The 25,380-nt window shown below is 42.7% G+C and overlaps 1 protein-coding gene across 2 annotated transcripts; it reads right to left on the bottom strand.

Moving 5' to 3' along the window:
- Nucleotides 1–165: 165 nt before the first annotated feature.
- LOC129377688 (proline-rich protein 12-like) lies at nucleotides 166–25,380 on the bottom strand. 2 transcript variants are annotated; one of them, XM_055057794.1, is made up of 15 exons: nucleotides 24,270–25,380; nucleotides 22,398–22,555; nucleotides 20,243–20,404; nucleotides 14,687–19,383; nucleotides 13,396–13,623; nucleotides 11,922–12,618; nucleotides 7,759–8,264; nucleotides 6,919–7,035; nucleotides 6,659–6,792; nucleotides 5,497–6,341; nucleotides 5,285–5,404; nucleotides 4,041–4,138; nucleotides 2,966–3,097; nucleotides 1,627–1,722; nucleotides 166–1,529 (listed from the first exon to the last, which is right to left on the bottom strand). In XM_055057794.1, the coding sequence occupies exons 1-15, from the start codon at nucleotides 24,347–24,349 to the stop codon at nucleotides 1,395–1,397; spliced, it is 8,205 nt and encodes a 2,734-aa protein (XP_054913769.1). In that variant the 5' UTR covers nucleotides 24,350–25,380; the 3' UTR covers nucleotides 166–1,394. The 2 variants fall into 2 exon arrangements, with proteins under 2 accessions (XP_054913769.1, XP_054913770.1); XM_055057795.1 differs by having other exon boundaries at nucleotides 5,497–6,323.

The raw sequence follows: 25,380 nt of genomic DNA, 5'->3' as shown, positions 1-25,380 counted from the left end.
TCTTACTGCTACAGAAAGGCAATAACGCAGCAGGATGCAGCCATCTTTGATTCTTTAATTGGAAAGAATTTAGAAATAATTTATCTCTCCCTCACAAAGGAATGTGACGATATGGCAAACACCCCCACCCCGAGTCTCGACATGTAGCTGAAGGAAATGAAACCATTTGTTCTTTGTAGATTTTATTTGTTTTTCAAATACAGGAGAGTTAATGTACAGAAGGACAAAGAGTTTCATCAAGAACTGTACAGTATTTACACATCTTTTTTTTTCCTTTTTTATGGAAAATCAGATTGTTTTCAAAATAAGTCATAGTATGCACAGACATCAAAATGATAAAAATGAAATGACTATTTCCTCTTTAAATATTACTTATTTATACTCCTTCTTCCCACACGGGAGAGGGATATTTCTTTTCTTTGCACCTGCATGACTGATGATTGAACTGAAGCACAACAATGTTAAGTTTCAAATAAATGTTACCATTCTTTTTTCTTTTTTTTCCTCATTTTTTAAAATTTTACACCCACTGTATTTGATACAATAGTTCTGTCTCGACGCCTGTTCTTCTGTATAGAGGGGAAGACGACTCGGATATGTGGGTTATGATTGTATACTGATCCCGTGGAAAATAAAAAGCTATTTAAAACGTCTGGGGCAGCAAACCAGCGCGTGTGAGAGTTTTTAAGTTAAAAACCTCCTCATATAAATAATAAAAATGCGTTCATATATTACACACGGCCGACTGGTGCTGCCCGTCCACGTAACGCATGACGACCGGAGAGCGCCCCCTAACTTCTCACGCTGCTATTCGCGATCGCGCTGCTCAAAAAGCACAAAGCACTCCCGCCGCCTTCCTCTCTTCTCAAAAGCCGACAGCTGATGTTAGTCTTTTCAAAAAATAATTTATGTAAAAACTAAGCGGTAATAGTTTCTCTTTGAACTATTGTCTTTTTATGACACACAGTTAACAAGACGTCAGTGACTCTCCTCCGTCGACTTGGTTTTCCGGCTCCTCCTTGTTTCTCTCTCCGTCTTTTTTTTTCCTTTTCTTTTTTTGTTTTGTTTTGAACAACGATCCGGTTCCCCCTCTCCTTTCATCCAGAAGGGTCCCACTCTCACAAAGTAAGACATTTCTTTAGTGATTGGTCAACAACAAGACAAAATGAAAACAGGCCAGCGTCCGAGGTCGGGTCAACAGGCGCTCTCGTGTTCGTCGAAGGCCTGGAAAACTTCCTGCTCGGATCTGAAAAGATTTTCGAAGAGGGTGTGGGGGCTGTACAGCGGGATTCGTCTGGGCTTTTCCTCCAGATTTTATTTATTTACCATTTCTTTTTTTTTCTTTCTTTTTTTTTTAAAGTTTAGCTCTGTGTGTGTCTCCTGGTGAGGCGAACTCAGGCTTTGGTGCTGAGTGTGAGCAGCTCGATGAAGGAGCTGAAGAGGGTGTCCAGCCAGCTCTGGTTGGCCATGCACTGCTGCACCACTTCCTCTTGGCCCGGATCCTCGGCCGCCTGCTCGATGGTGTTGGTCTGCGAACGCAAACACGGGCAGCTCTGAGCCAAACGCAACGCTTTCAGCACGCCAAAAACACAGAGATCCTGAAAAATGATTGGACGAAGAACTGACCTCTTTCTTGCACTGCAGGAAGGTGTGGTACTTATAGTGATGCAGGGAGTGGTACAGACTGTATATCCGGTACGTCTCAGACGACAACTTAAGGTCCTGAAGGAAGAAACGAGTCAGGAGAATGAAAAATTCAAAATTTAATTTGATTTAATGGGATTTTTGTAACATTTTTGCATATTTTTTTCCTTTGAGATAACCTGAGTCCTTCTGTAAATTTCCAAATTGATTTATGCATGAGCTTTGACTAGGCCATTCCAACACTCTAATATGATTTGATCCAAATTATTTAATGGAATCTTTGACTGAATGTTTGGAATAAATCAATTAATTGCATGACAAATCAAAACGAGCCCAAAAAACACAAAACAATTTTGCCCAATTATCATCACCTGAGCCTAATTATTAATAATTTTGGTTGCATTTGGTTTTATTTATTTAGATGTTCCAGCGCCAGAGTTTAGAAATGATTGATTGTTGAGGAAATGCTTGCATTATTATGTCATCATCATTATATTACACAAAAATACTAAAAGACGACAATATTATAGTTTATCGCAATAATTTCTAGGATAATTTATCGTCCAATAAAGCTGAGATTTTATTTTTGTCCTGAAATATCCTCACCATGTCACACAGAGGAAGTGTCAGTTTTCAGCCTTTTAAAGCACTTTTTCAGATTTTAACCAGTGAAAATATGTCAAAATCAAGAGTTTTTCTCATCACTTAAACAGTTACTAATCAAACCTCAATAAAATAGGAGCGCAATACAATTTTTTCTTAAAATTTACAAAAGAATTGTCTAAAATAACATAAAAACACAGAAGTGTATGATGGCTGTGCTCCCACTAAACGTTTCTAAATTTCACACATTTTTGCCGTAATTTGACTCTGTCAGTCTGAATTGTTTCGGGTGACAAAAGAGAAAACGTGAAGCTGTTCTGCAAACTTGCAGCAGGTGTTACTCTCCATTTAGTGCAAAGGTTAAATCTGTCAAACCAAAGTTTCAGTGTCTATACATAAACACACACAGACTTGTTCCTGTTGAGCTACATCAATCATAAGAGTTATTTTTATTTAAATTTAATGTTTTTTCTCATTTTAAAAAAATCAGAAACACCAGTTTTTACTTATATCTCTGCAAATATTCATCAAATACTTCAAACAATTATATATTTCTATATAGTAGTTGTTTTTGCAGGTCCATGAAGAGAGTTTTCACTAAAATGAAGACATTTTTAGAATATATGTTAAAGATTGGACGAAAACTAGACTTTATATGAGTATTTTATGTTTAATTTTATGTCTGGTAAGTGAAATAATCCGAGTCCTGTGACGCTACCTGTGGTTTAGGCAGGGTTTTCTTGACTCTGTTGAGGGTCTTTCGGTTGTAGGCGTCGCCGGTCAGCCGCACCCTGACCACTACGGTGTCCAGAGAGTCCGTCATCATTTGGGGGTAAGCATGCAGAACATCCTGACAAACAAAAACAGGAACAAAGTTGCAGTTTATTTCATGGTTTTAGTTTTAGCTACCAAGTCCGAAACATTAAACAATGGAAGGACTAACTAGATTTTTTTCAAAGTTATTTAGTATTTTCTAATGGTCAACTTTATTAGCAGACATGATGATTAAAAAAAACAAAGATTGTGTTTTCAGCAACTTTTATAAAGAGAAAACCTCAATTTGATGCAAATAAAATTCATTTTGAAATAAATTACTGCATCAAATAAAAGTTGGATCAGATTTAAATTCACAGATGTAATGAATTAGCTGCAGTGTACATAATAATAATAAGATGTATGTAGATAATAATGTAAATGTTTCCCACAGTGAAATTTAAGAGCTTTTCAAGCATTTTTGGGTTTTCAAACTTTGTCCGCACCACTGAAAAAAAAAAACTATCCAAATTAACAAAAGAAAACAATTTTAATTCAATACTATATGATGTTATTTATTACTTTTATTAGTAATATAATGTGATAGTTTTCTGCAGTAGAAAAAGGGTAAACTAAAATGTGACAAATTTTTATGCTTTGAAAAGTGTCACACACAACCGGACTGGTCTGAAAAAGTTGCAAAATATAAAAAAAAATGTTTAGAAATAATTTCTGTTACTAACTGAACAAAAACAAGAGAAGTTTTAACTTCAGATGGCGAGAAAAAAATGCGCCTGCATCTTTTTGTTATTCTTAAATACCTGGTTTCAGATAGAAATGATATCTTCTAAATTTAGGCTTTTAATCTAATTCTAAATTCCACTTTTGGAATTTCAGTAGTTTATTTAAACACCGACCAATTTCAAGGGCTTTACACATAAATCAAGGTACATCCGAACCTTAAAAACACACCAGCATTTTCCAGGATTCAAGTCAAGAAAAGGCTGAAAAGCTGAAAGCTGTCAGGCAGGACGGATTACCTGGTGTTGGGAACTCATGCTGACTTTCCTCAACAACCTCCGCTTCTGTTCGCTCAGGATGCTGTCGATCTTCCTCATCGGGGGCAGGTACAGCTCGTCTGCCGGCCAATCAGGAAGAGGAGGGTTTTCATTACTCGTTATTCATGCAGACGCCAGTCATTTTAATATCAAGGGCCAAACGTAAAGCAGCTCGTTCTGGGTGTGGAGCTTCATTTCCAGTCTGTCACACCTTGTTTATTTAAGCTTGAGGGACTCATTAAAGGGCAGGTATGAATATGCAAACTCAACAGTCAACTAATCCTCTTCTGCTTTGAAGTAAGTTTGCTCAGCTGGCCGACCAAGCCGACACTTGGCAGCGGTGCCTGTTATTCAACCTGACCCAACTTTCTATTTTAAAGGCAAAACAACTTAATGTCTTTGAATAAATCTGCTTCAGGAAAGTCTGATCGGGGTAGAAACTAGAGATGCACTGATTCTGTATTAATATCAGTATTGGTCTAAATATTTTTCCCCAGATCTGCTTTCCGGGATAATGAGCTCGATCCATAACATCTATTCATTATAATTATTTGCTTTCAACTCTCAGCGATGCGATGCTTTATATTTATTTTAAATTATAGTTTGAACTCTCCATTTAGAGAGTGAAAAGTTTTATTTTTTTAAACGTTTGAGCAAGTAGTCCACCTGTCATGTTTGTTAGTTTATTATTTATTTTGTAGAGTCTGAACAAAATAAAGTTGTTTTTAAAAGTTTGTGAAGCTAATAGTGTATGTAAGTGTGCTGTACTGGTGCAGAGTTATAAAATGAGTTTGTAATTAAGAACTTTTTGTGTCTCTTTTAAAAAAGAGAAACATTTCAAGTCGAATCAAAGCTGATTTTCTCGTATCGGCTTGGTATCAACAGATGATAGTTTTCTGAACAAACTTCCTGAAAACTGCAAAACAAGTGAAACACTGAGTTTCTTTACATGTAGATTAAAACCCCCCTGGTTACAGCTGCTTTTGAAACATAACCAATGAAACATTGAGCAACAATTTGATGTGCAACCATAGCAAAATCTAGTGTTTAATTTGTTCACTGTGTTCTGTGGCTTTGTAAAGGAATCTGAAATGCCTTGTTGCTGAAATGTGCATCACATATAAATTAGATTTGATTGATTGATAAACCTCAGATATTTCTGTCAGTAGTAGAAGTGAAATAAGCAGATTGGTGCATCCCTATCAGAAAGATGGAGGCGTTCTCACCGTCTGTGTCTTCCAGAGCTTGGATCATGTCTGGGTCCAGGGCCGTGCTCACCAGCATCTCCACGTAGCTCCTGAACATCTCCCTCATGGCCCGGTTGTCCACTCCGCCCTTAACTGGCACTGGGAGGGGACATGTTAACAGTTTACAGCTGGAAAATGGAAACAGCAGACTGGGCAAAACGCACGGCGTAATAATCCAGCTGATATCTCACTTTCATTCTCGCTCGCCGCCTCGTCAGAGGAGTCGGAGTCAGAAGACGACGGTACGGATGAGGGCACGTTCAGCCACTTCTTCCTCTTCTTGGGTGGAGGTTCAGCCTTCACTTTGGTCGACTTAGACTTGGGAGGTCGCTCGGCCTTCTCCTTCTTCTCCAAGGTTTTCTTATCCTCCTTTGCCCGACCGCGGTCCGCAGCTCCGCCGCGTTTCTCCACCTTCTCCTGCTGCTGCTGTATTCGCCGCTCCGCTTTCTCCTGCTGTGGATGTATCCGCTTCTCCGCCCTCTCCTGCTGAGGTTGCGTCCGCTTCTCCGCCTTTTCCTGTTGAGGCTGCGTCCGCTTCTCCACCTTTTCTTGCTGCGGATGCATCCGCTTCTCCACCTTTTCCTGTTGAGGCTGCGTCCGCTTCTCCACCTTTTCTTGCTGCGGATGCACCCGCTTCTCCGCCCTTTCCTGTTGAGGCTGCACCCGCTTCTCCGCCCTTTCCTGCTGTATTTGTGCTCTTTTCTCCGCCTTTTCCTGCTGCATCTGAATCCGCTTCTCCGCCTTTTCCTGCTGCATCTGTATCCGCTTCTCCGCCTTTTCCTGCTGCATCTGTACCCGCTTCACCCTCTCTCTTTCCTTCTCAGACTCCTTCTCCTTCTCTTTGGCTTTGGGCACAGCGGCTGCAGCCTCCTTCTTCACTTGGTGTTCTGTCGTGGTTGTGGTTTTGGACGTTTTCTCTTTTTGTTCTTGATGGACAGGTGGAGTCACTCGTTCGTCTTTCTCTGCTGCCCTCGGTGGAGGAGGCGGCGGCGCCTGGGTAGCAGGTGGGGACGCCATTCTAGGAAGGGACTGTCGCCTGTTAGATAAAATATAACTGGAAGCTTAACTTCTAGCACTAAATAAATGATTGCCAATTGGAAAAATAACAAATGCTAATGTTTGATAAGATAGAGCCCTGGTGATTCAAGTTCGATATTTTATTGATCCCAAAGAACAATTCAGGTTAGAATGAAAAACCTTTTTCAGTTGAGAAGATGCCTGTGGGGTACCACAAGGTTTTCTCCTTGGTCCCCAATTTTCATTTTTCCATAACATATTTCCAAACTTACTCCATTTGCTGATGATGTTACATTATTCAGAGTTAAAGGTGCACCGAATGTCAAGGAAAGTTACCTGAGTCCGGGAGCAGATCGCCGCCAAGGCCTCCGGGAGCAAACCCTCACATAATCCTTTTTGTTAACGTTCTCCAGAAACTTCACGTATATCCGCTGGTAGCGTCTCTTAGCATCTCCGAAGTAGCCAAGATACTAGAACAGAAACATATTGTCAGAATGTTGTAAAAGCAACAACATAAGATGTTCTGTTTGCTTAAACATGTCAGAGTGTGAAGTTGAAGCAGGATGGTTAACGGGTGGTGGGAGGTGAAAACTCACGTTGCTCGTGGCGCAGAACTGCCTCTGGCCGTCTTTGATCTCCGGGCTGAACTTCTGCAGCAGCGCTTTCTGCACCCTCCAGATGGGCGGCGGCTCGCGGCCCGTCTGCAGAGCCAGCTGTGCACAAACGCAGGAAACAGAGACGCACATTTACAACCTACTGCATGCTATGGATGACTGGTACAGACTTAAGACAAAAGCTCTGATACTTTCATAAAAGATCCGATTCAATGTTGCTGTTTTTTTTCCCTTTTCTAAAAAAAAATGCAGAATAAGCTTATTTATAAAACTTCACCAGATGCTCAGAAGCCGTTATTTTAAACTCAAATGAGAATAAAGCCGTAATATCATGTGGATAAAGTCATAGAATTACCAGAATAAATTTATATCATGATAATAAAAATGCATGAGAACAAAGTCAAAATATTGAGAATAAAGTCTTAATATTTCAAGGTTACAGTTTAGTATCACGAGAATAAAGCAGTAAAATTGCAAGATAAACTCATATGAATATAAAGTCATAATATTACGAGAATAAACATGTTTGAAAATAAAGTAAGAATAACAAATGAATAAAGTTGCAGTATTTTGAGATTACATACTATTACTAGACTAAATTTGTAATATTACGAAAAAGAAATGAGAATAAAGTCGGAATATTTTAACTTTATTCACACCAATATATATATTTTTATTAGTGTTGCTCTAATTCTCTGTCGTTTAAAGTCCAAATAAGCAAAAGCTGTAAACCATGCTTGTTAGAACAATAGGGGGAAAAATCCCAATTTTACAAAACTGTAATCTGGACTCATTGGCAGCCCTAAGTGGACACAAACATACCTTGAGAGTCCGGATGTCCTCCACCCGCACCACGAACTCGTCCCTTTCTCTGAAGATTCCCTCTCCTCCGCTCTCACTCTCATCCTCCTCACTTTCTCCAACAATGGCTGCGTCTTCCTGCTTCTGGGCGAGGTGCAGAGATGTGATCTTAGGGGCCGGAGGCTCTTCGGGGGACGCAGGAGACTCCGGCGACGGCATGGGGGACTCCTTCTGGGCCGAGGGTGGAGGAGGCAGAGCAGGAGGAGGAGGAGGAGGAGAAGCTGGAGGCGGTGTGGTCGGCTGAGGGAGAGCGGCTGGTTCAGGAGGCGGAGGTGGAGAAGGAGACGTGGGAGCGGCGGGGCTTGGAGGCACGGAGTCGACCTGCTGCTCCTCTTGAGGAGGTTGCGGTGAGGGGAGGGAGAGAGGAGGAAGGGGCGAGTGAGAGGGAGAGGAGGATGTAGCAGGAGATGGAGGAGCAGACGCTTGCTCGGGAGTTTCTGGCTCTGGAGGAATCTCAGGAAGAGGAGCTGGAAGGAACAAGGAGAAGATCACATCCATGAAAGTTGAACTCCTGTTTGAAATTACCCTCTGGGAGGAAGAAATGTCTCCCTCTGCCGCCAGACTCGTCCTTGTTTTAGTTGTATTTACCCAGAATGCCCTGTCCTATAGTTCAATTTGTGCTTTTGGAGTCAGAGTTCATTTCAACCAAACAGAGACCAAGGTTTTTAAGACTGACCAGAGATTGATTAGCATTCACTAACACACAAACCGGAGTTTTTAGACAAACTGATTAAAGCGGACTAAACAAGGCTGGTGTCAATGAATGGAATATATTCCATCTGAGGTTCTTTCACTTCACTTAATAGTTGAAGTTTCATGCTTTTAAAGCCTCGCTCAGATTCCCATTAGACAAGTGGTCATCTTTAACTGAACCACAGACTCAGCTGTTCGTCCTGAATGAACTGAAACGATTGTTTTTATTATTGCTTCAGCCACAGACTATTCTGATGATTAATTGGATTAAAAAATGCCATTTCATTTCAACCTTTTTATGCAATATTAGAAATACTTCAAAATAAATTATTTAAAATAAACATTTTATTGCCTACAATGCAATAACGTAGCATTCCTTTAATGCACGCTTGATCATTTGTAGCTTAGGATGCATCTGCAGCTTAAAAAATGCTTCTAAAAATACGTTTAAACTCCACCTTTTGGCATTTAAATGTATTTTCAACTCCAACACTGTATTGCTCCACTGACAGCAACACAGTGTTTAGGCTGATTTGTTGATTATTTTTAGATTAACTAGTTAAAAAAATAAGTAGAAAACAGTGCTGACCTTACAGATTTTGAATAGAAGCTAAAACTGCCATTTGAGGAGTTTTGAGTAAAAATATTAACAGATTTTCCTTTTTTGATCTTATATATATATATATATATTAGAAATAACTTGGATTTAATTACTGCTCTGAGAATGTTCTTCTTTCAACAATTTCCTTTGAGTCTTTATACGCCAGTTAATTAATCGGTTACTAAATTAGTCGACGATTATTTCAATAATCGATTCATCGTGATTAATCTGAATAATCATTGCAGCATTACTTCAGCCTGGTCTAACTATTCGTTAATTGTGGATTTTTCAGTCTGACTAAAGATACTTTGAACTGTTTCAATGTGTGAATGAAGAAAAAGTTGAGGCTTCACTGTTGGTGTTGAATGTGGGGGTGTTTTTTTTTTATTCCTGAATTCAACCGCCTTCAATATGAATATAGTAATTACATTGAATAATATTTTAAAATATACAGATATCCTTTGATGCTGTGGAGAGTTGCAATCCCAACAACTCCGACAAAGTAATTTTTTTGTTCTCATAATACAATGAACGCCTGTTGCTATTCACATGTAAGGATTTCAAGTAATTGTTCAGTTTCTGTTTTCTTATCCGTTGTCATCAGTGAGAAAATGTGATTTTATAGCTTGCATAAATCATATCCACCAGCAGGAGATGACAGAGTTATTTTGGTTTGGTCAGGGGTCATAATCTGTCATATTTCATAAAAATCAACTCCACCGAACAGGAATAAAACAAAATGGAGTTTATCCAAAACAAACAGTTCAGAGCTGAACATTTCATTACTAATCATCTCTACTATTTTCTAAAAAATAAACCTATTAATTAGTTGCACAACATTAGTAAAAACCAGTGAAACACTATTAAATCACTGAACGTTGCAATAACTGCAGACAAAAACAACAACAATTAAAACAGTTGATGTCTTTCTGCTTTCATAGCAAACATCGACTCCATCTGTACTGGAAAAATTTTTTATTGACTGCACTAAAACAGTTCATTAATGAATTTACAAATTTATAACCTGAACGCCTAGAACTTAAATAAAAAGCTAAAACTCATTGTAATCAATGCAGTTTTATCACTGAACAAAATAACGTCACAGTAACAAACTTTCCACAAATTGTGCTGCCTTAATAAGCAATCAGTTAAAATGTTTTACTGATGAGAACTTGTTAGCTGAAGTCTTTACTCCATAGCAACTTCAACACCAAAGAGTGTTATGTGGTGCATTTACTGATTGGAAAAAGATTGGATTTTTGAGTGACAGGAAAAATTGGTTGATTATCTCATTGCAGCTCCAGAAGGAATCTGAGCAAAGGCAAGATGGACCAGAATCTGTTTTGGTCTTTTAACAAACTAAACAGCTAAGTTCAGAAAAGGCTCCACCTAAATCTGCCGCACAGTTTGACAGAGAAGTAATTATAGCCATCTTTGGTTAACAGGAAAAACAACAATCATGACCGAAGGTTTCAAAATCACTCGGACCTTTTGACACAACCCTGGTTGAGTTAAAAAGCAACTACCACGTCACAGTGACCCCAAAGACTCGCAGAAGACACAGAGATCTGCCAATCATGTGGTTTCTGACCTTTTAGAGTGACTGTCCCTGCTTACATTAGAAACCTGAACATTTCCAACCAGTCAGGGAGTTGGCGTGAATGTTTTCGTTCAGGTTTTTCCTTATGGGTTTGGTGGAATGACTGGGGTATTTGTTTGTAGCAGATAAGGATGTTTTATTTCCTTCCTGCCCAGGTATGTCTTAAAAGAGACAGAGATTTTAATCTCTTACCCAGATAAGTGAAGAATTTATACAGAACTAAGCATATGTTCAGGATTATGGAAAATCCTGCTGCTTTTCTGGGCTGGTATGAAATTATGACAGTGTCACAACCTTTACTTTCTGTAAAAATATGATTAAAATGCATCATTTTGCATTTTCTTTAGTGAATGTGATTCACCTCTTAAATGTCATACTTGATTACTTTTTGGCACATAACATAATGAAGCTTTACTGATCAAGTTTACATAAAAAATAAGATAATTGTGTCAGACAAATCAGGTTACTTTTTTGATGTAATGTATCATGTTGGGAGTTTTTATTGTGTTTAAGATTCAGAGGCAGAGTTTGATGTAAAGCAGATTATATTTATATGCGGGTCTGGAAAAAATAAAAAGACCACTGCATTGAAAACCTCATGGTTTTTCCACCAAATATTGATTTCTGAACTCTTTCTGACTTAAACATAACTCAGAAATAAACTGTTTTCTTTGCATTATTTGAGGTCTGAAAGCACTGCATCTTTTCGTTGTTCTGAATCTTCATTTCTGCAGATAAATACAAAATTTTTGCTTGAAATTTCAGAAACATGTCAGTAGTTCGTAGAATAAAAGAACAATGTTCATTTTACAAAAACATATAACTATAAAAAGAAAAATCAAAATACTGAAAACTGAATGTGGTTCCTAACACTTTTCCAGATAAATTGTATGCACACAGAAATGACCAGAATCACAAATAGAACTTTGCGATTCATTAATCAAATAAACAATCCAACAGACAAGTTGTGACAAGAAGAAAATATTTCTTAAATATTATCATAAGTGCTGTATATATTATACACTTATTACATTATAGTAATAAATCCTGGGTAAGGAAAATGAGATATTATGCCAGTCCTAATGACAGAGAACTTTTCTGGTTTTGAAACTACGATTTTTTCATAACGTGGTTATTGGCCAAAATCTACTGTTTAAAACAAAAATGTAAAAAATGAGTGATAGGTAGGATAAAAATATTCCAGATCGTAAAATTTCCGGTGAAACTCACCGTCAAGTTTAGGAGCAGCGCCCAGCGTCTCTAGCTGGGGTTCCCTTTCCTCCGTTACATCCCTCTCTTCTTCCTCTCCTGCACTCCGTTCCTCTTCGATCTCGTCCTCTTTGTCCTCCTCCATGTCCCCGTCTTCTGGAGGAAGGATGTCCGGTTCCACAGACTCGGGCTGGGAGTGTGTGGTTTGCACGGTGGGCTGTGGGCTCAGCGCGGGAGGCTCCATGGTGGGGGTGAGAGGAGCCTGGATAGGCTGAGACTGGGGCTGCGGCGGTGGGGGAGGTAGAGGAGCCTGGATGTTGGACGTCAGCTGAGGAGTGTCGTACAGAGCTGAAATGGCCGAGGAGATGCTCTTCTGGAGGTCCTGGTTCTTCCCGACTGAATCCTCCTCGTCGGAGGAGAAAGACGGCAGCGTCTCCAGGTTTCTCTTCAGCTCGTCCTCTAAGCGCTTGGGGCTGGGGCAGTTGCCGAGAGCCAGTCCGCCGTTCCCCTCGCCGTCCCCAAACGGAGGCGGCGGCGGCGGGGGAGGCGGCGCCGGAGAAAGCGGGCGGAGACCCCCGGCTTTACAGGGCGACGTCTCGCCGTTGTCGTGGTCCATTCCCGGAGAGATGTCCAAACCCGGAGGCCGCTTCCCCGTCTTCAGGAAGTCCAAGAACGAAGCCACAAAGCCAGCTTTGGACTCAGAGTCCTTCTCATCTCCCTGGAAGAAGCAGGACAGACATCAGCTGTGAGCCTCACAACTATCAAACATTCAACTTCAAGCAGCTGTAATGGGGCTTCACAAGGGCTGGAGGTATGGATTAAAAACTAAATCTCAAAGTTTTTTCACACATCATCAGATTTTTGTTCCTTCTTTATTTTGCTCCTCACAGAAAATTTCAAAAAGTGTTTTTTATTTCAGTCAGCCTTCCTGTGAGTCATTCGACAGAGTATTAGGACAAGGCTACGAAAACTTTTCTTTAATTACGAGAATAAATCATAATGTCAGTAGAACAACAATGCAATTTTAAGAGAAAAAAAAAAGCTTTTAGAGTTATAATAATTTAATGTAGCCATTTCTTCAAAAAGAGAATCAGTATTTGAATTGAGTGCTGTCTTTAAAACCAATCCCTAAGAATAAATTCTCAATTTGCTCTACATTCCTCATTTAAATTTCTTGATTTTGTGTTGGAATTTTTATAAATAAATTTTATTCTGATATGATTTCATTCTCGTATTATTTCGACTATTGTTGTAAGACTTTATTAGTATAATTTTCTGTCGTAGAATTGACCATTCAAAGTCCAAATAAACAGAAGCTATAAAATACTCTATGAACAAGATGGCGGCCCAGTTGAGCTGACATCACTCTGAACTATTGAAACGTACAAAAATATCCAGATTTTTCAAAAATGTAAATTTGAAAAACCTAAAATGTTATTAATATAATCGATTTATCGCCCAGCCCTAAACTGAAGCATTCTGGAAGAACTTTTACCCTTTCATCCAGTCCCTCTTCATCCACTCCTTCACTTATCATGTGGCTCTTCTGTTTGCTCTTGTCCTGGCTCCTGGTGCTCTCAGTGCTGCAGGGAGGTCCAGGACTTAAACCGAGCGACGGAGCCGAGCCAACCGAGCCGTCTGACAAAGCCGGGTCGGTGCCAGACAAAGAGTCTGTCCTCAGCAAGGCGTCAGAAGAGGACAGAGTACCAACAGGCAACTTGATCTGCATCAACAGAGAGAAAGTCAAGAATCTAAAAACGACTTAAAAGTCATCCATTTGAAATTAAATGAATTTAAAATAAGAGTGGGGACAAATTAATCACACTAAGCAACATCTGGTTCCTCACAACACCAACATCTGCCAAACGCCAGGCCTGATGTTTACATACAGCAGAATAATTATGATGATTTGAAAACGGCTAAAATACACAAGAACTGAAACAATTTATCAGCTTAATCGTGATTAATCAATTACTTAAAAAATCAACTAATGTAGTAATCAATTCATCATTAGCTCAGAGTTTACAGATTCAAAAAACGGTATTTACTGGAAAAAAAAATACATATTCATTGTAAGTTCCAGTACAAGTTTTCATGCTTCTTGCAAAACATTTGATAAATTTCAGGGAAACCATAAACTTCAGGGTTCTGGTATAATTTTGGGCTTGATATTTGACTATGCCTTTCATTAAAAAAATGTTTCCACTTATTTAAGTTTCTAAGCTGATATTTTAAAATATCTTCTAGTTCCTGTGTCAAGTAGGAAAACCACAAATCATAACAAATTTTTCTGGATGATTTATTTTCCCAGAAGTTATAACAATAATATTGTTTTGAGACACTATAATGATGATGGCATAATAAACAAGTTTCACCTCTCCAATATCAATAAACTTTATTTTTGTAAAGAACGTTTAGCACTGGAACTGAAATTTTTGATATCCGGAATAAATGCCTAAAGCAATACATAAATAAATAAATACTGCACACAACCAAAACCAGAAATTAAATGGATTATGAAGATTGGCCTTTAAAAAGTATTAATAATCTGAATGGAAATGATCAAATTCATTGGGTCTTAAGTTTTCTTTACAAAACTAAAGTTAACTGATGTTTAAAATTACAAACTTTCTATGCTATGATTATTATAACATTACTTGGAAATGGTGTCAAAACATTAATATTATCATTTATTGCAATCATTTCTGAGACAATTTATCATCCAGTAAAATTTGCAATAGCGACAGGTGAGATCTGTTTTTTGTTTTGCTGTTTGGGCCACTGACCTTGAGAGGCGGGATGGGCTCATGCTGCTGCGGTTGTTGGGGTTGGTGATGGAGCTGCTGCTGCAGGTGGTGCGAATGCATCTGATCCTGCTCCTTCCCGCTCATCTCCATGTACATATCCTCCCTCCTTCCTCCTCTTCCTCGGCTTCCACGCCCTCTACCTCTCCCCCGTCCCTCCACGCTGAACCCCCCTCCAACGCCTGATCCACCCATCTCTCCCATCATGCCCCGTGGGGTGTAGGGCTCCGGCATGGGGCGGATACGCGGCCTGCCTCTGGGCCTTGGGGGGCCCTCTCTTTTTGGCCTGGTGGGCTTTCGGCCTCTCTTCTTGGGTCCGTCTGGAGGAAGGATAGAGTGTGAACCCATCGAGGAGTAGCCAGAGGCGTGGTAGAAATCGATGTCGCCCATTAAGGGGCTCAGTGATCCGCCGCCTCCTCCCTTTCTGCAACTGGACACTAAATCTGGTAAAAGGTCAGGCAGCCTGCGGCTGTTCAGCCGGATGTCTGCAGGCTGGTCGGCTTTATCTTCGTCATCCTCAAATTCATATTCTTGGGCGTAGCTTTTCTTAGGTAGTGTGTTGGGGTCCCTGCGCTCCTTTAGCAGATGGAACGAACTGGATTTCAGGAGTTTCTTGGGACGAGATGAGCAGAAGATGGGCGACTGCAGGCCTCCGGAACCGGCTCCAGAGCCGGTTCCTCCAGGACCAGAAGAGAGCTTTGCTCCGGTGTTGTTTGGACCAGCTGGGTTGGAGCCCATCCCCATGGCTGGGGGCTGGGACTGTATCAGACCCAACTGTTCAGTGTTGACTGTAGAGGGAAGCTCATGGGTTTTGAGAGAGTCTAGATCTAGAGTCATGGTGTTGCTGTTGGGTTCCTCCAGGCCGTGGCAGTACGGTTCATACCCCTGATCGCCACCATGGTGACCCATCATGTCATAACCGGGTCCGCTACCGCCCGCACTTCCTCCGGCACTCTGTCCGGCTTTCATCGCGTCCATCCCTTCCTGCCCGGGGTGGCTTTCATTCATCTCCTCCGGGCCTGGACCGGCGCCGCCGGCACAGCTTGACTTGTAGTCCTCTGCGCAAAACATGTCTTCCATCCCTGGGAAGAAGGAGCGGTCCTCATCCTGAAGGAGTGAGTCTGGGAAGCAGATGGAGGTTAACGGAACAAAGCGGTTGCTCTGTTGGTTCTGTTCTGCTTTCTCCACCGGGCTGACCGTATCGAACTGATGCTGGTCGGAGCGCTGCTGGTCCAGCTGGCTCTGCTGCGAGGCGAGCTGGCTTGGGAGCGGTTGCTGGGGATCGGGTTGATTCTGGGGGTGGGCTGAAGCAGAGGGCGGGTTTATGTGGTGAGGGTGAGGCGGTTGCTGCTGAGGGTGAGGGAGGTGGTGTTGAGAAGTCTGTTGCTGCTGGGCGTGATGCTGCGACAGGTGGTGCATATGAGACGGTGTGGACAAGCCGATGTCGGGCTCTGTCAGGAAGGAGTGCAGCTCTGAGGCGGAGTGGTGGGACTGCTGCGGCTGATGGTGGGGAGGGTGCTGCCTCTGAGGCTCCTGCTGAGACTGCCGGTGGCGCTCATTGCCGCCGGCTCCGCCACCGCTCCGCCCTGCACTGCCCGGTCCTCCACGCCGGTCTTCTGGTACGCCAACGTCAGCGCTGGAGGTCTGGGAGAGCGAGCGCTCCAGCATGTCCAAAGAGGAGACCACGGAGCTCTGCTTGACCTGGCTCTGGTCATGCTGATGTGCGCCATGGTTGTAGTGGGCAGCTGCCACTTCCAACGCCTGCGACTGCAGCTGAAGCTGGAGCTGGGTGGTTTGAGATTGGGATTGAGACTGATGTTTACTGGAGCCCAGTCTCCCGCCGGCTCCTTCCATCACCGCTTGCTGCTGGCTGATAGAGTGCTGCTGCTGTTGGCTGTGGGAGTCCATTTTATGGTGCTGTTGGTGCTGAGAGTGAGAGTCTATTTTGTGGTGCTGGGGATGCTGATGGGAGTCCATTTTCTGGTGCTGCTGATGCTGAGGGTGGGAGTCCATTTTTGAATGTTGATGCAGAGGGAGGGGATCCATTTTGTGGTGCTGTTGGTGTTGGCGGTGGGAGTCCATCTTGTGGTGCGGCTGATGGGGCTCCAGCTTGTTGCGGGTGGTGTGGGATAGCACCGACTGCAGCAAGTGTGGCGGCTGACGGGATTGGTCTGTGGGGGAGTCCATGAGGGACACAGCGGCTTGGGACTGCGGATGCTGCTGCTGCAGCTCAGGAGTTTTCCGAGGATACGGGATTTCCGCACGCTCCTGCGGCTTCTTCTGGAGCTCCATCTGGTGAGGCGGCATTTGAGAATGCGAGGACACGTGCTGACTGTGGGAGGAGTGTTGGGCGGCAAGAGAGTGTTGGGTGTAGGGGTCGCCCCGGCCATAGTGGACAACAGAACTGAGGCCGTCGTGATGATGGAGGTGCGAGTGCACTTGCTCGGCGTTGCCTCTTCCATTGCCGTTTCTGCTGCCCCCAACAGATCGGTCGCTCCTTTGTTGCGGTTGCTGTGGCTGATGATGGTGTTGATGCTGCTGCTTCTTTAGTGACATCTCTAGCTGGCTGTCAAGCCCGGAAATGGACCCTCCAGAACCTGTATTCCCCACCCCGGCAGAAGACGTCGCACTGTGGGTACGTATAACACTCTGGGGGTGGTACCTCTCCTCAGGGGTCTTGCCCATGTCATAACTCATCCCTTTGCCCGAATCGCTGGTCGGGGGTACTGACTGAGGCTGCGGTTGCGTTTGCTGCGATGCCTGCTGAGGCTGTTGCTGAGTGTGGTGATGAGCAGCCTGAGGAGCAGGGCTTGCTTGGGCTTGCAGCAGATGCTGAATCAAGAACTCCTCGTCGTCATCCACTTCCTCCTGGGATCTCTGGGAGCCCACGCCCATCATAGACCCGTCCGGTTTTGCTTTGGAGGAATTGGAATGATACGACTGGGGTTGGGAGGAAGGACCTCTGGCATCGGAGTATGCCTGGGGCGATGCAAGAAAAGTAGGAGAGAGAACAGAGGGAATGTATTTATTAGAGCCAGCACCTCCTGGAGACTGAGTGGGACAGGTGGGCACTGGGGAGTGCAGACCCGGCCGGATTATGCCCGAGTTGCCCGATGGAGAGGGGCTGGAGTCGGGAATATGATAGGAACCTCCCCCGCTGCCTCCACCACCTCTCTCGCTGGTCATACTGTTTCCCGTTGCTCCTCCGGATCCGGAGTTCCCGCTCCCCGTGGCGCTGCTGCTTCCTCCCCCAGATGCTCCACTACCTGAGGAACCACTTGACCTTAGAAGGGCAGGTGAGTGACCTGGAGCTCCGTAACCAAGTGATGGGCTGCCCGCTCCACCTAAAGAGGAGGGCAGTGATCCATAAGCAGAATCAGCTCCGTACAGATCAGTCGAATATGAATGGCTCCGCCCACCTAAATTTCCATAACCTTTTCCAGCCGTACCAGAGCTCAGGTCTTGGGCTTGTGGTGAGTTGAAGCCTCCATAGGACTGTGTCAGGTGGGATGTAGGCGGCTGATTGGGAGAATATGACTGAGCCTGTTGTTGAGGTGGAGTCTGACCAGTAAGAGCAGAGGTGGGGGTCTTTACAGGGGGCACTGGGGAGCCGTAACCAGACAAGCAGGACTTGGGCAGAGACTGTGGAGCTGAAGTAGAGGTGGAGGGAGGCTGCTGTTGAGGAGTAGGGGGAGGTGGAGCAGGTTGAGGGGGCGGCTGCTGTCGAGACGGAGCAGCGCTGGAGCTAGACGTGGGAATCGAGTTTGAAGGGTGAGCTCCTGACGTTGCAGAAGAAGAGGACGAGGAGGAGGAGGTTGAAGAAGCCGAGGGGGGCGTATGAGGAGTCCTTGATGACGACGCAGAACTGCCTGAAGAATAACCACTACTGGAACTACTTTTTGTACCCTTTCCGGCAGAGGAGGAAGAGGTAGAAGAAGATGAGGAGTAGGGAGGCTGAATGATGGGTCGATACTGTTCAGTGCGAGGGGCAGGCTTGTGGTCGGAGGAGGGGCTCTGGTCACCCAGCGGGCTGCAGGGAAGGCCAGCATGCCTGTGGTGTGTGGCAATTTGTTGGTAGCCCGCTCCTCCACAGCTGAGATAGTGCTGGAGAGAGTGAGCAGCCGAGGAGGAGAGCTGCGACTGTGCAGGTGTGGGCCGCTGGTAGTGCTTGATGACGCTGTCCTGTCGGGGCATGGCCCTTTCCTGAGCCGAGTTCGACTGCGACTGGGATTGAGGTTGGGGCTGGGCTGAGGAGAACACAGAAGGGTTGTACAGCTGGGAAGATTGGTCTTGAAGCTGAGATGATAGCAGATTGAACTGGTGCGACTGCAGGTGCCTGGCAGAAGATGCCTGGGCCGACGAAGCGCCCGTGGGGTCCTGGCTGCCCCTGTAGGCGGCGGCAGCCGCGGCACCTTGTGACGACAGGAGTCTATCAAAACCCAGGCTGGACTGGGACGGCGCTTTGATGTGTATAAGAGGGTCATGAGGGGAGAGCAGACCGTTGGAGGTGGGGCTAAATGTGGGCGTTTCCTGGAGGGAAAGGGAAGCTGTGGGGAAAGAGCGACTGGAAAAAGATGCTGGATGTTGATAGGCTGATAGAGCTGAAGAGGAAGGGAAGGATCCAGAGCCAGGGAGGGCTCCAGAGATGAACAGTTCAGGAGGAGCAGGCGTGTGCATCGCTGTTAGAAAAGAAAAACATTGGATAATTAATCAAATCATCTAAATAAATTTAAATACAGGTTTTATGTACAGTTAAATCCTTAAAGGTGACCTATTATGGTTACTTAGATTGAGATAGCCTTTACATGTTTCATGTAAAGGCTACATGACACATGTTCATTACAAATTTTGCATGAAATAATTCTTGGATAATGAAATTTTAGTTCTGCTTATGTCCTTTCAGGATGAGCTGTTTTAGGGCCTCCTGTCACTTTATATACAAATAAACTGCTGTTGAGCACGCCCCCAACTCAACATTTACAGTTGCATGTGAAAATGGCTGCAAACTGATGCACAATGATACTACAGTACATCTTGAAAAGCATAAGTGGAGCCACCTGCACAAACTACAACAATGTAGCAAATGGTTTCTGGATGGTGACAAAACATTTATCTTATCCAGCAGTCATTGTACAGCTCATACAGTCATAAAACCGGCTGATCAAAAGTTCTGGAGCTCTGCTTGGGTTGCTAGGTGACAGCATATCGCCTGTTGAACATGACTTAATAATTGGGAGGTTTTTGAAAAGGGTAATTTTCCTGACAACAAAAAAACATTAATTTATTGTCAAAAAATAGCTTGGTGGCTTTCGGGCTGTTTCAGAAGCAGCAGAGACTCAAATGTAAATAGTAAAAACGTGCAAAATGTGAATTTTGCATAATGGACCCCTTTTAAATCTTTTAACAGAATGCACCCACACACAAAGTGTCCAAATATTAATGTAGGCAAACATTGGAGGGTTGCTTTTTTTAAATGTCATATTGACATTGGGTCTGGTTGAATGTCAACACATCAGGGAGGATTTAACATGGCCCCACCTGTCTGCCAGGATGGTGTGCGGAACTGAGAGAGGAGCGAGGAGGCGGAGGGCGGAGGCTGGGGACCTCGGGACTCCAGAGCTGAGATCAGGTTCATGACCGAGGCGTCAGGAGCGGAGGGGCTGGCGTGGTGCAGGCCAGTGTCAAACAGCCCAGAAAGACCTTACAGAAGGAGATAATACAGAATTACAACAATCGCTTAAAAATGTTCAATATATTTTTAACTAGTATGTGGGAAAAACAATACAAAAATAAAAGAGAAAACTACAGATCGCACAAAGGGACAGTAACAGTGAAAAACGTAAAGCTTTATTCAAAAATTTGTATTTTGAATAAGTTTATCATTTATAATGCCAGTTTTTACAGTAAATAACCTAAAAAATATATAATATAATAAGTTGCTAACATTTATTATACAATATAATAAGTGTTGAAAACTTTTAATTTATTTCTTTTAGCTCAAATAAGCCAAAATGATCCATATAAGCTCAAGTACATACATTAGTTCCCACTAATATTTAGAAAGTCGTCCTTTAGCAGTTTGCTAAGTAACCACATGGCTTTTGCAGCCATTTCCAAACTTCTGTTATAATACTAACTTTTTCAACAGGGGTAGGGTCAGAGGTCAAATCAATGTCAGCTTCTTTATTCATTCTAAGACCAATACTGGTGTGTGTTTAGATTGTTGTCCGATTGGTTAGCTTTGGTTTAAGATGAAAATGAATAATTTGAAAGTAGTTCCCTTTTCTTAGTCTATCAAATGTCAAACAGACCCTCAGTATGATGCGCCCACCACCATGTCTGAGAAGAGGTACAGGGTTCTCTTTTGCTGCTTTTTCAGTTGTTCATTAAAAATAACCAATTTATTTTTGCTATTTTTTGGATCAGAACTCTGCAACCTGGATATAGTTGGGTGTCCCAAAAGGAAAATAATCCCAAATACACATGAAAACTAAATGCTTATATACAAAATGTATTTCTGACTATGTATAATTTTGTGAAGAAAACCCAAAATTGTATTCAAACTTCTTTACCCAGCTCTTGGTTTTATAACTTACTAAATTATATGCTGTATGATCATGACATTTGGACTATTTTACTAATTTTAAATAATTTTGCCTTTATTTACTTTATTTTCTTTTATTGGGAATAATCTGTGTCTTTCAAATTCACATGTACATTTTGTACACTTTTTAAAATGATGTCATTCAGTTGCACATTGGTATACTATTTTTAATAAATACATTGTAATTTTGCTCTTACTGTACAGCATGTAATTTTTAATTTCGCTTTGATATATTTCTATACTTCTATCTGTGTGTAAATCAACGTTACACCTGAAGTTCCCCACTGTGGTTTAATACTTAATATTCTATTCAGTCTGACCTGACAGAAGCTGTTGCAATAAGCCATAAATTAATTGAATGATAATTAAAACGAGCACAATAATTTCCATTTGCATGATTTAATGTTTTTCTCTTTTTTTCTCTACCAAAAACTGGATTTGAAAAGTCTTCAGTCTGATGATTTGGTCTCAACTGGCCTTTTTGTAGGACATTTTGATAAAGGAGACTTCATAATTCATTCATAATCTGTTGTTTTGTTTGTTCATTTTGAATATTTTAAATATCTACCAGTTTTAGTGTTAAATGTCCATAAAAATTAAAAGTTTATTCATCTTTGAGCATGTTTTCTTGCATTATTATGACATTACATGAAAATGGCCTCAAAACAACAATATTATAGTTTAATTTAATTAAGTTTTCTATTAACAATAATTTTTGGGACAATTTCTCGCCCGGAATTTTTAAAAAAATTGTAAAAGGCTTAAGAAGAATGGTTTAAAATCATAATAATTATGTTATCATTACTAACATAATTACATAATTAAATTAAGTTGTGAATGTATATAAACTTGTGAGCAGCACTGCAACTCCAAATCCACCTTTCAATATATTAATGACTGTTGCTCAAAACAACCTGCAGAACACTTGCAAAGCTGCACAGGAATGAACGCAGGATTTAAACTTTACCGAGCCAAAATTTGCACATTTGTCTGTTACAATAACCAACCAGATCCTGCACAGGTTGACCAAATAATTCACTGGCAGGGCCCCTTATGGTGGTGACATGGAAGGTATGACATTTATCTTACCCAAACTCCGTCCAGCTGCTCCCCAAGCCCCGCCTTGGCCAGAGCTCCCTGGGTGGTGATTGGTGGCATAGCCCTGCAGAGGGTGTGGGGTGGAGTAGGCTTGTCTGTGAAGGAGCTCGGAGTCAGGGTGGGATGATCTGGAACTCCCATAGACCAGACTGGGAAGGAAGAGGATATGGGGAGGGCGTGGAGGGTGGAAGTGTCAATCAATCTTCAGAGCATATTAACATAAATGCAGGCAGTTTCCAAATCTGACCCCTGAAAATGACTAGGTGGAGGTTAGCTTCACTGCACACAAAATCACACAAGTGAATTATTCTGTTCTTCTAGCATAAGGGTAATTAATTATATTTGTTCCAAATTACAATTAAGTTTTCTATTAACAAGAAAACCAAAAACTATTAATGAAATCAATTTATTTTTGAAGGAATCCCACAATTACAACCATCCTCATTTTACTAATATCTATTACAGTAGTCATAAATCTGTCAAGCTCATACAGGGATGCATACTTAATTACAAAATAATGGCTTGCTTCCAATCAATAAAACGCAACCAAAAGGCAATTTCGTTACATAATTGTTTCCTAACTTCCTTCATATGGTTCTTTGTATCTGGATAATTTGGTCTTAGAGGAGGCAGATGAAATGCGTGCCTGCCTGCCTGTACAGATGCATGCTAGCATTTGGTAGCATCATTTGGGGAGAAATGCAGAGACTAGGCCTGAACTGTGCAAGGCCTGCGTTGCGAATAAATAAAATGTATGACACTGCAGTGCAATGTGCAGCTAAATTAAAAAATACACACTTCGTCAGTTTGTTCCGCAGACAAACAACTAGCATGTCTGTAACCGCTAATTAGTATGGCGATGCAGCTAACAACTGAATGGTGCATGCCGACGCAAATGCGAGCTAAGCTGCTTGCAAAAACAAATAAGCATATTTGTTTGGCAAAAATCGGCTTTCATAAAAGGCGCAGATTGCGTTTTTGAGTTTTAACAGGAAAAACTATTATTCCCTTGGACGTTTGGAGCAGAAATGCGGGGATGATGTTTGCGAGGACAGGCCTCTGCTCTGCTTCCCTGCAACACGGAGCGCTAGCTGCCAGGCTAACCAAGGCTAAACTACAGGGCTCCCCTTCACGCATTCTGTGCAGCTTTCATCCTCTAATTTGATTTGTTCACCTGAATTCTGGTTTTAATCGAGTCAAATTGCAGATTGCACCTTCGATGCACAGGATGGATTTTTTTTTTGTTTTTTTGGCAGAGCTGTAATATGCAAATGAGCACCAAACCAAGCACAACCATCACAAATCCGCTAAATCACAAACGCACCCAAGTTGACATCTAAGCAGTGATGCATTATTTCTATACGTCTGCTTCTATTAAGCGTGACAGTGAAGTACGCGTTTAATTAATATGCATCAGTTTATCTGGTTGATTACTGTCAGGGGGGTTGCTGAGAGGGGGTTTGCTGCGTCTGCACTCCTCGCAGTTTTCCCATCAATCCCTATGAATTTATCAGTGTTCAGGCCTGCAACACAGGGAACAATAATTCCAATGGACACTCAGACATCCCCCACCTCCATCCATCCCGCCAGGTCCTACCTAAAGCCCCATGTATGTCAATCACATTCAATTCACCCCCCCAACCTTCTCCTTTCTCCACCCCGCCCACCCCCACGACACACGTTTATCCATTCCTGTTTATAATAATATTACTATGCAAACTGTTTGGATGACAATGCACTACGCACGCCGCTGTAAATGAAGCTCCTGGCTGCCCAATCTGTTTACACGGGAGGTCACACAGTGCCCTGCACGAAGTAGCACGGATTTGATGCATGCACATTGTCTGGATCCCGATGCATTACCTTTTTGCCGTTCTGTCGTAACTCCATCCTGCTCCTGCGCCCAAATCACCAAATCCTGTTCCCGGGTAATTTCTATCCATTTAGGAGCGGTTACAGTGAAAGCGACGAGAACGTAGCAGGGCACGAAAAAATATCCAGTCTTTCCACGTTCTCGCTTTCAAGCTATTTTCCCCGGTTTCATAAGCAAGTCCTCAGGAGTGGAAAACAGCATATTGAAAGAGAAATGGTGGGGAGGAGGAGAAAGCTGGATGAAAAAAGAGGGGGGTCTACGGGGTTACAATCCAACCACCTCCAAAAAAAGCCAGTCTTTCACCTTTTCCAGTGCCTTTATCATTTCCTCGGTCTGAAACCGGTCACGGTCATGATGAAGATGCCGCGGATTTGCTCTCTAATGGGCGAATTGCTTTTAAACATTTGACTTGAACGCGTCCTTTTTCCACCGTCTCTCCTCCCCTTTCTTCAGGCTAGTTCTGGCTACGCTGATGCTAGCTCTAGAAAAGACAGCAATCGACGGGGCCACGTTGGTAGCAATCATTCCCCATGGACGAGCAAAAAGAAAATCCCCAATTTGAAAATCTCTTCTTTTTTTTCCTCTCCTCTCTTGCTCTCTCTTCGCATGCAAATGGTTCCCACCCCCCTCCGGAGCGGAGCTGTGTGGGGCTAGCAGCAGATGCTAGCTGTCAGCAACGACGCATCAAAATAAAACGGGGCTGCTTTTATTTCCCCCAAAATATCCGCGCCCCTCTTTTCTCCGAAGGCCGCCCGAGTAAAACCAGAAACTGGGTCGTTCACACCTCAAAGGGTGACGCAAGAACACGAAAAATATACTTGAAAGCCGAACGAGGAAGTGTAAAGAAATAGGCCGCGTTTAAATATTTTTTACTCATTTTCCTCCGGAGACGCCATTTTTGAAGGCGGATAGCCGCTGTCCGTCCTCCCTCTCCTCCTCTGTGTCTCACTCGGTGTCTGCTGTGACCTCCATTCACCGGCTACCAGTCTGCCAACAAGCCCTGCTCGCTCTTCCACATTTCCATCCTTTTGAAGGGATAACTATTCATCAACACCAAATACCGAGCAGCTGTCCCTGCACGCAGCAGTTTGCTGAGACGCA

The sequence above is a fragment of the Poeciliopsis prolifica genome, unplaced genomic scaffold (genome assembly GCF_027474105.1).
Source record: "Poeciliopsis prolifica strain line A6 unplaced genomic scaffold, Auburn_PproV2 SCAFFOLD049, whole genome shotgun sequence".
In the NCBI taxonomy this organism is placed as follows: Eukaryota; Metazoa; Chordata; class Actinopteri; order Cyprinodontiformes; family Poeciliidae; genus Poeciliopsis; species Poeciliopsis prolifica.
Note: the sequence above shows the minus strand (reverse complement) of the source record. Positions and strands in the feature narration are given on the sequence as shown.

Excerpts from the sequence above, each read along its gene's own strand:
- LOC129377688 (XM_055057794.1), bottom strand. The coding sequence starts at position 24,349 with ATGGATAGAAATTACCCGGGAACAGGATTTGGTGATTTGGGCGCAGGA. Across the intron at positions 3,098-4,040 it reads GCATGAGTTCCCAACACCAG|GATGTTCTGCATGCTTACCC; the intron begins GTAATCCGTCCT and ends TTTGTTTGTCAG. Across the intron at positions 1,530-1,626 it reads TCCTGCAGTGCAAGAAAGAG|ACCAACACCATCGAGCAGGC; the intron begins GTCAGTTCTTCG and ends TTGCGTTCGCAG.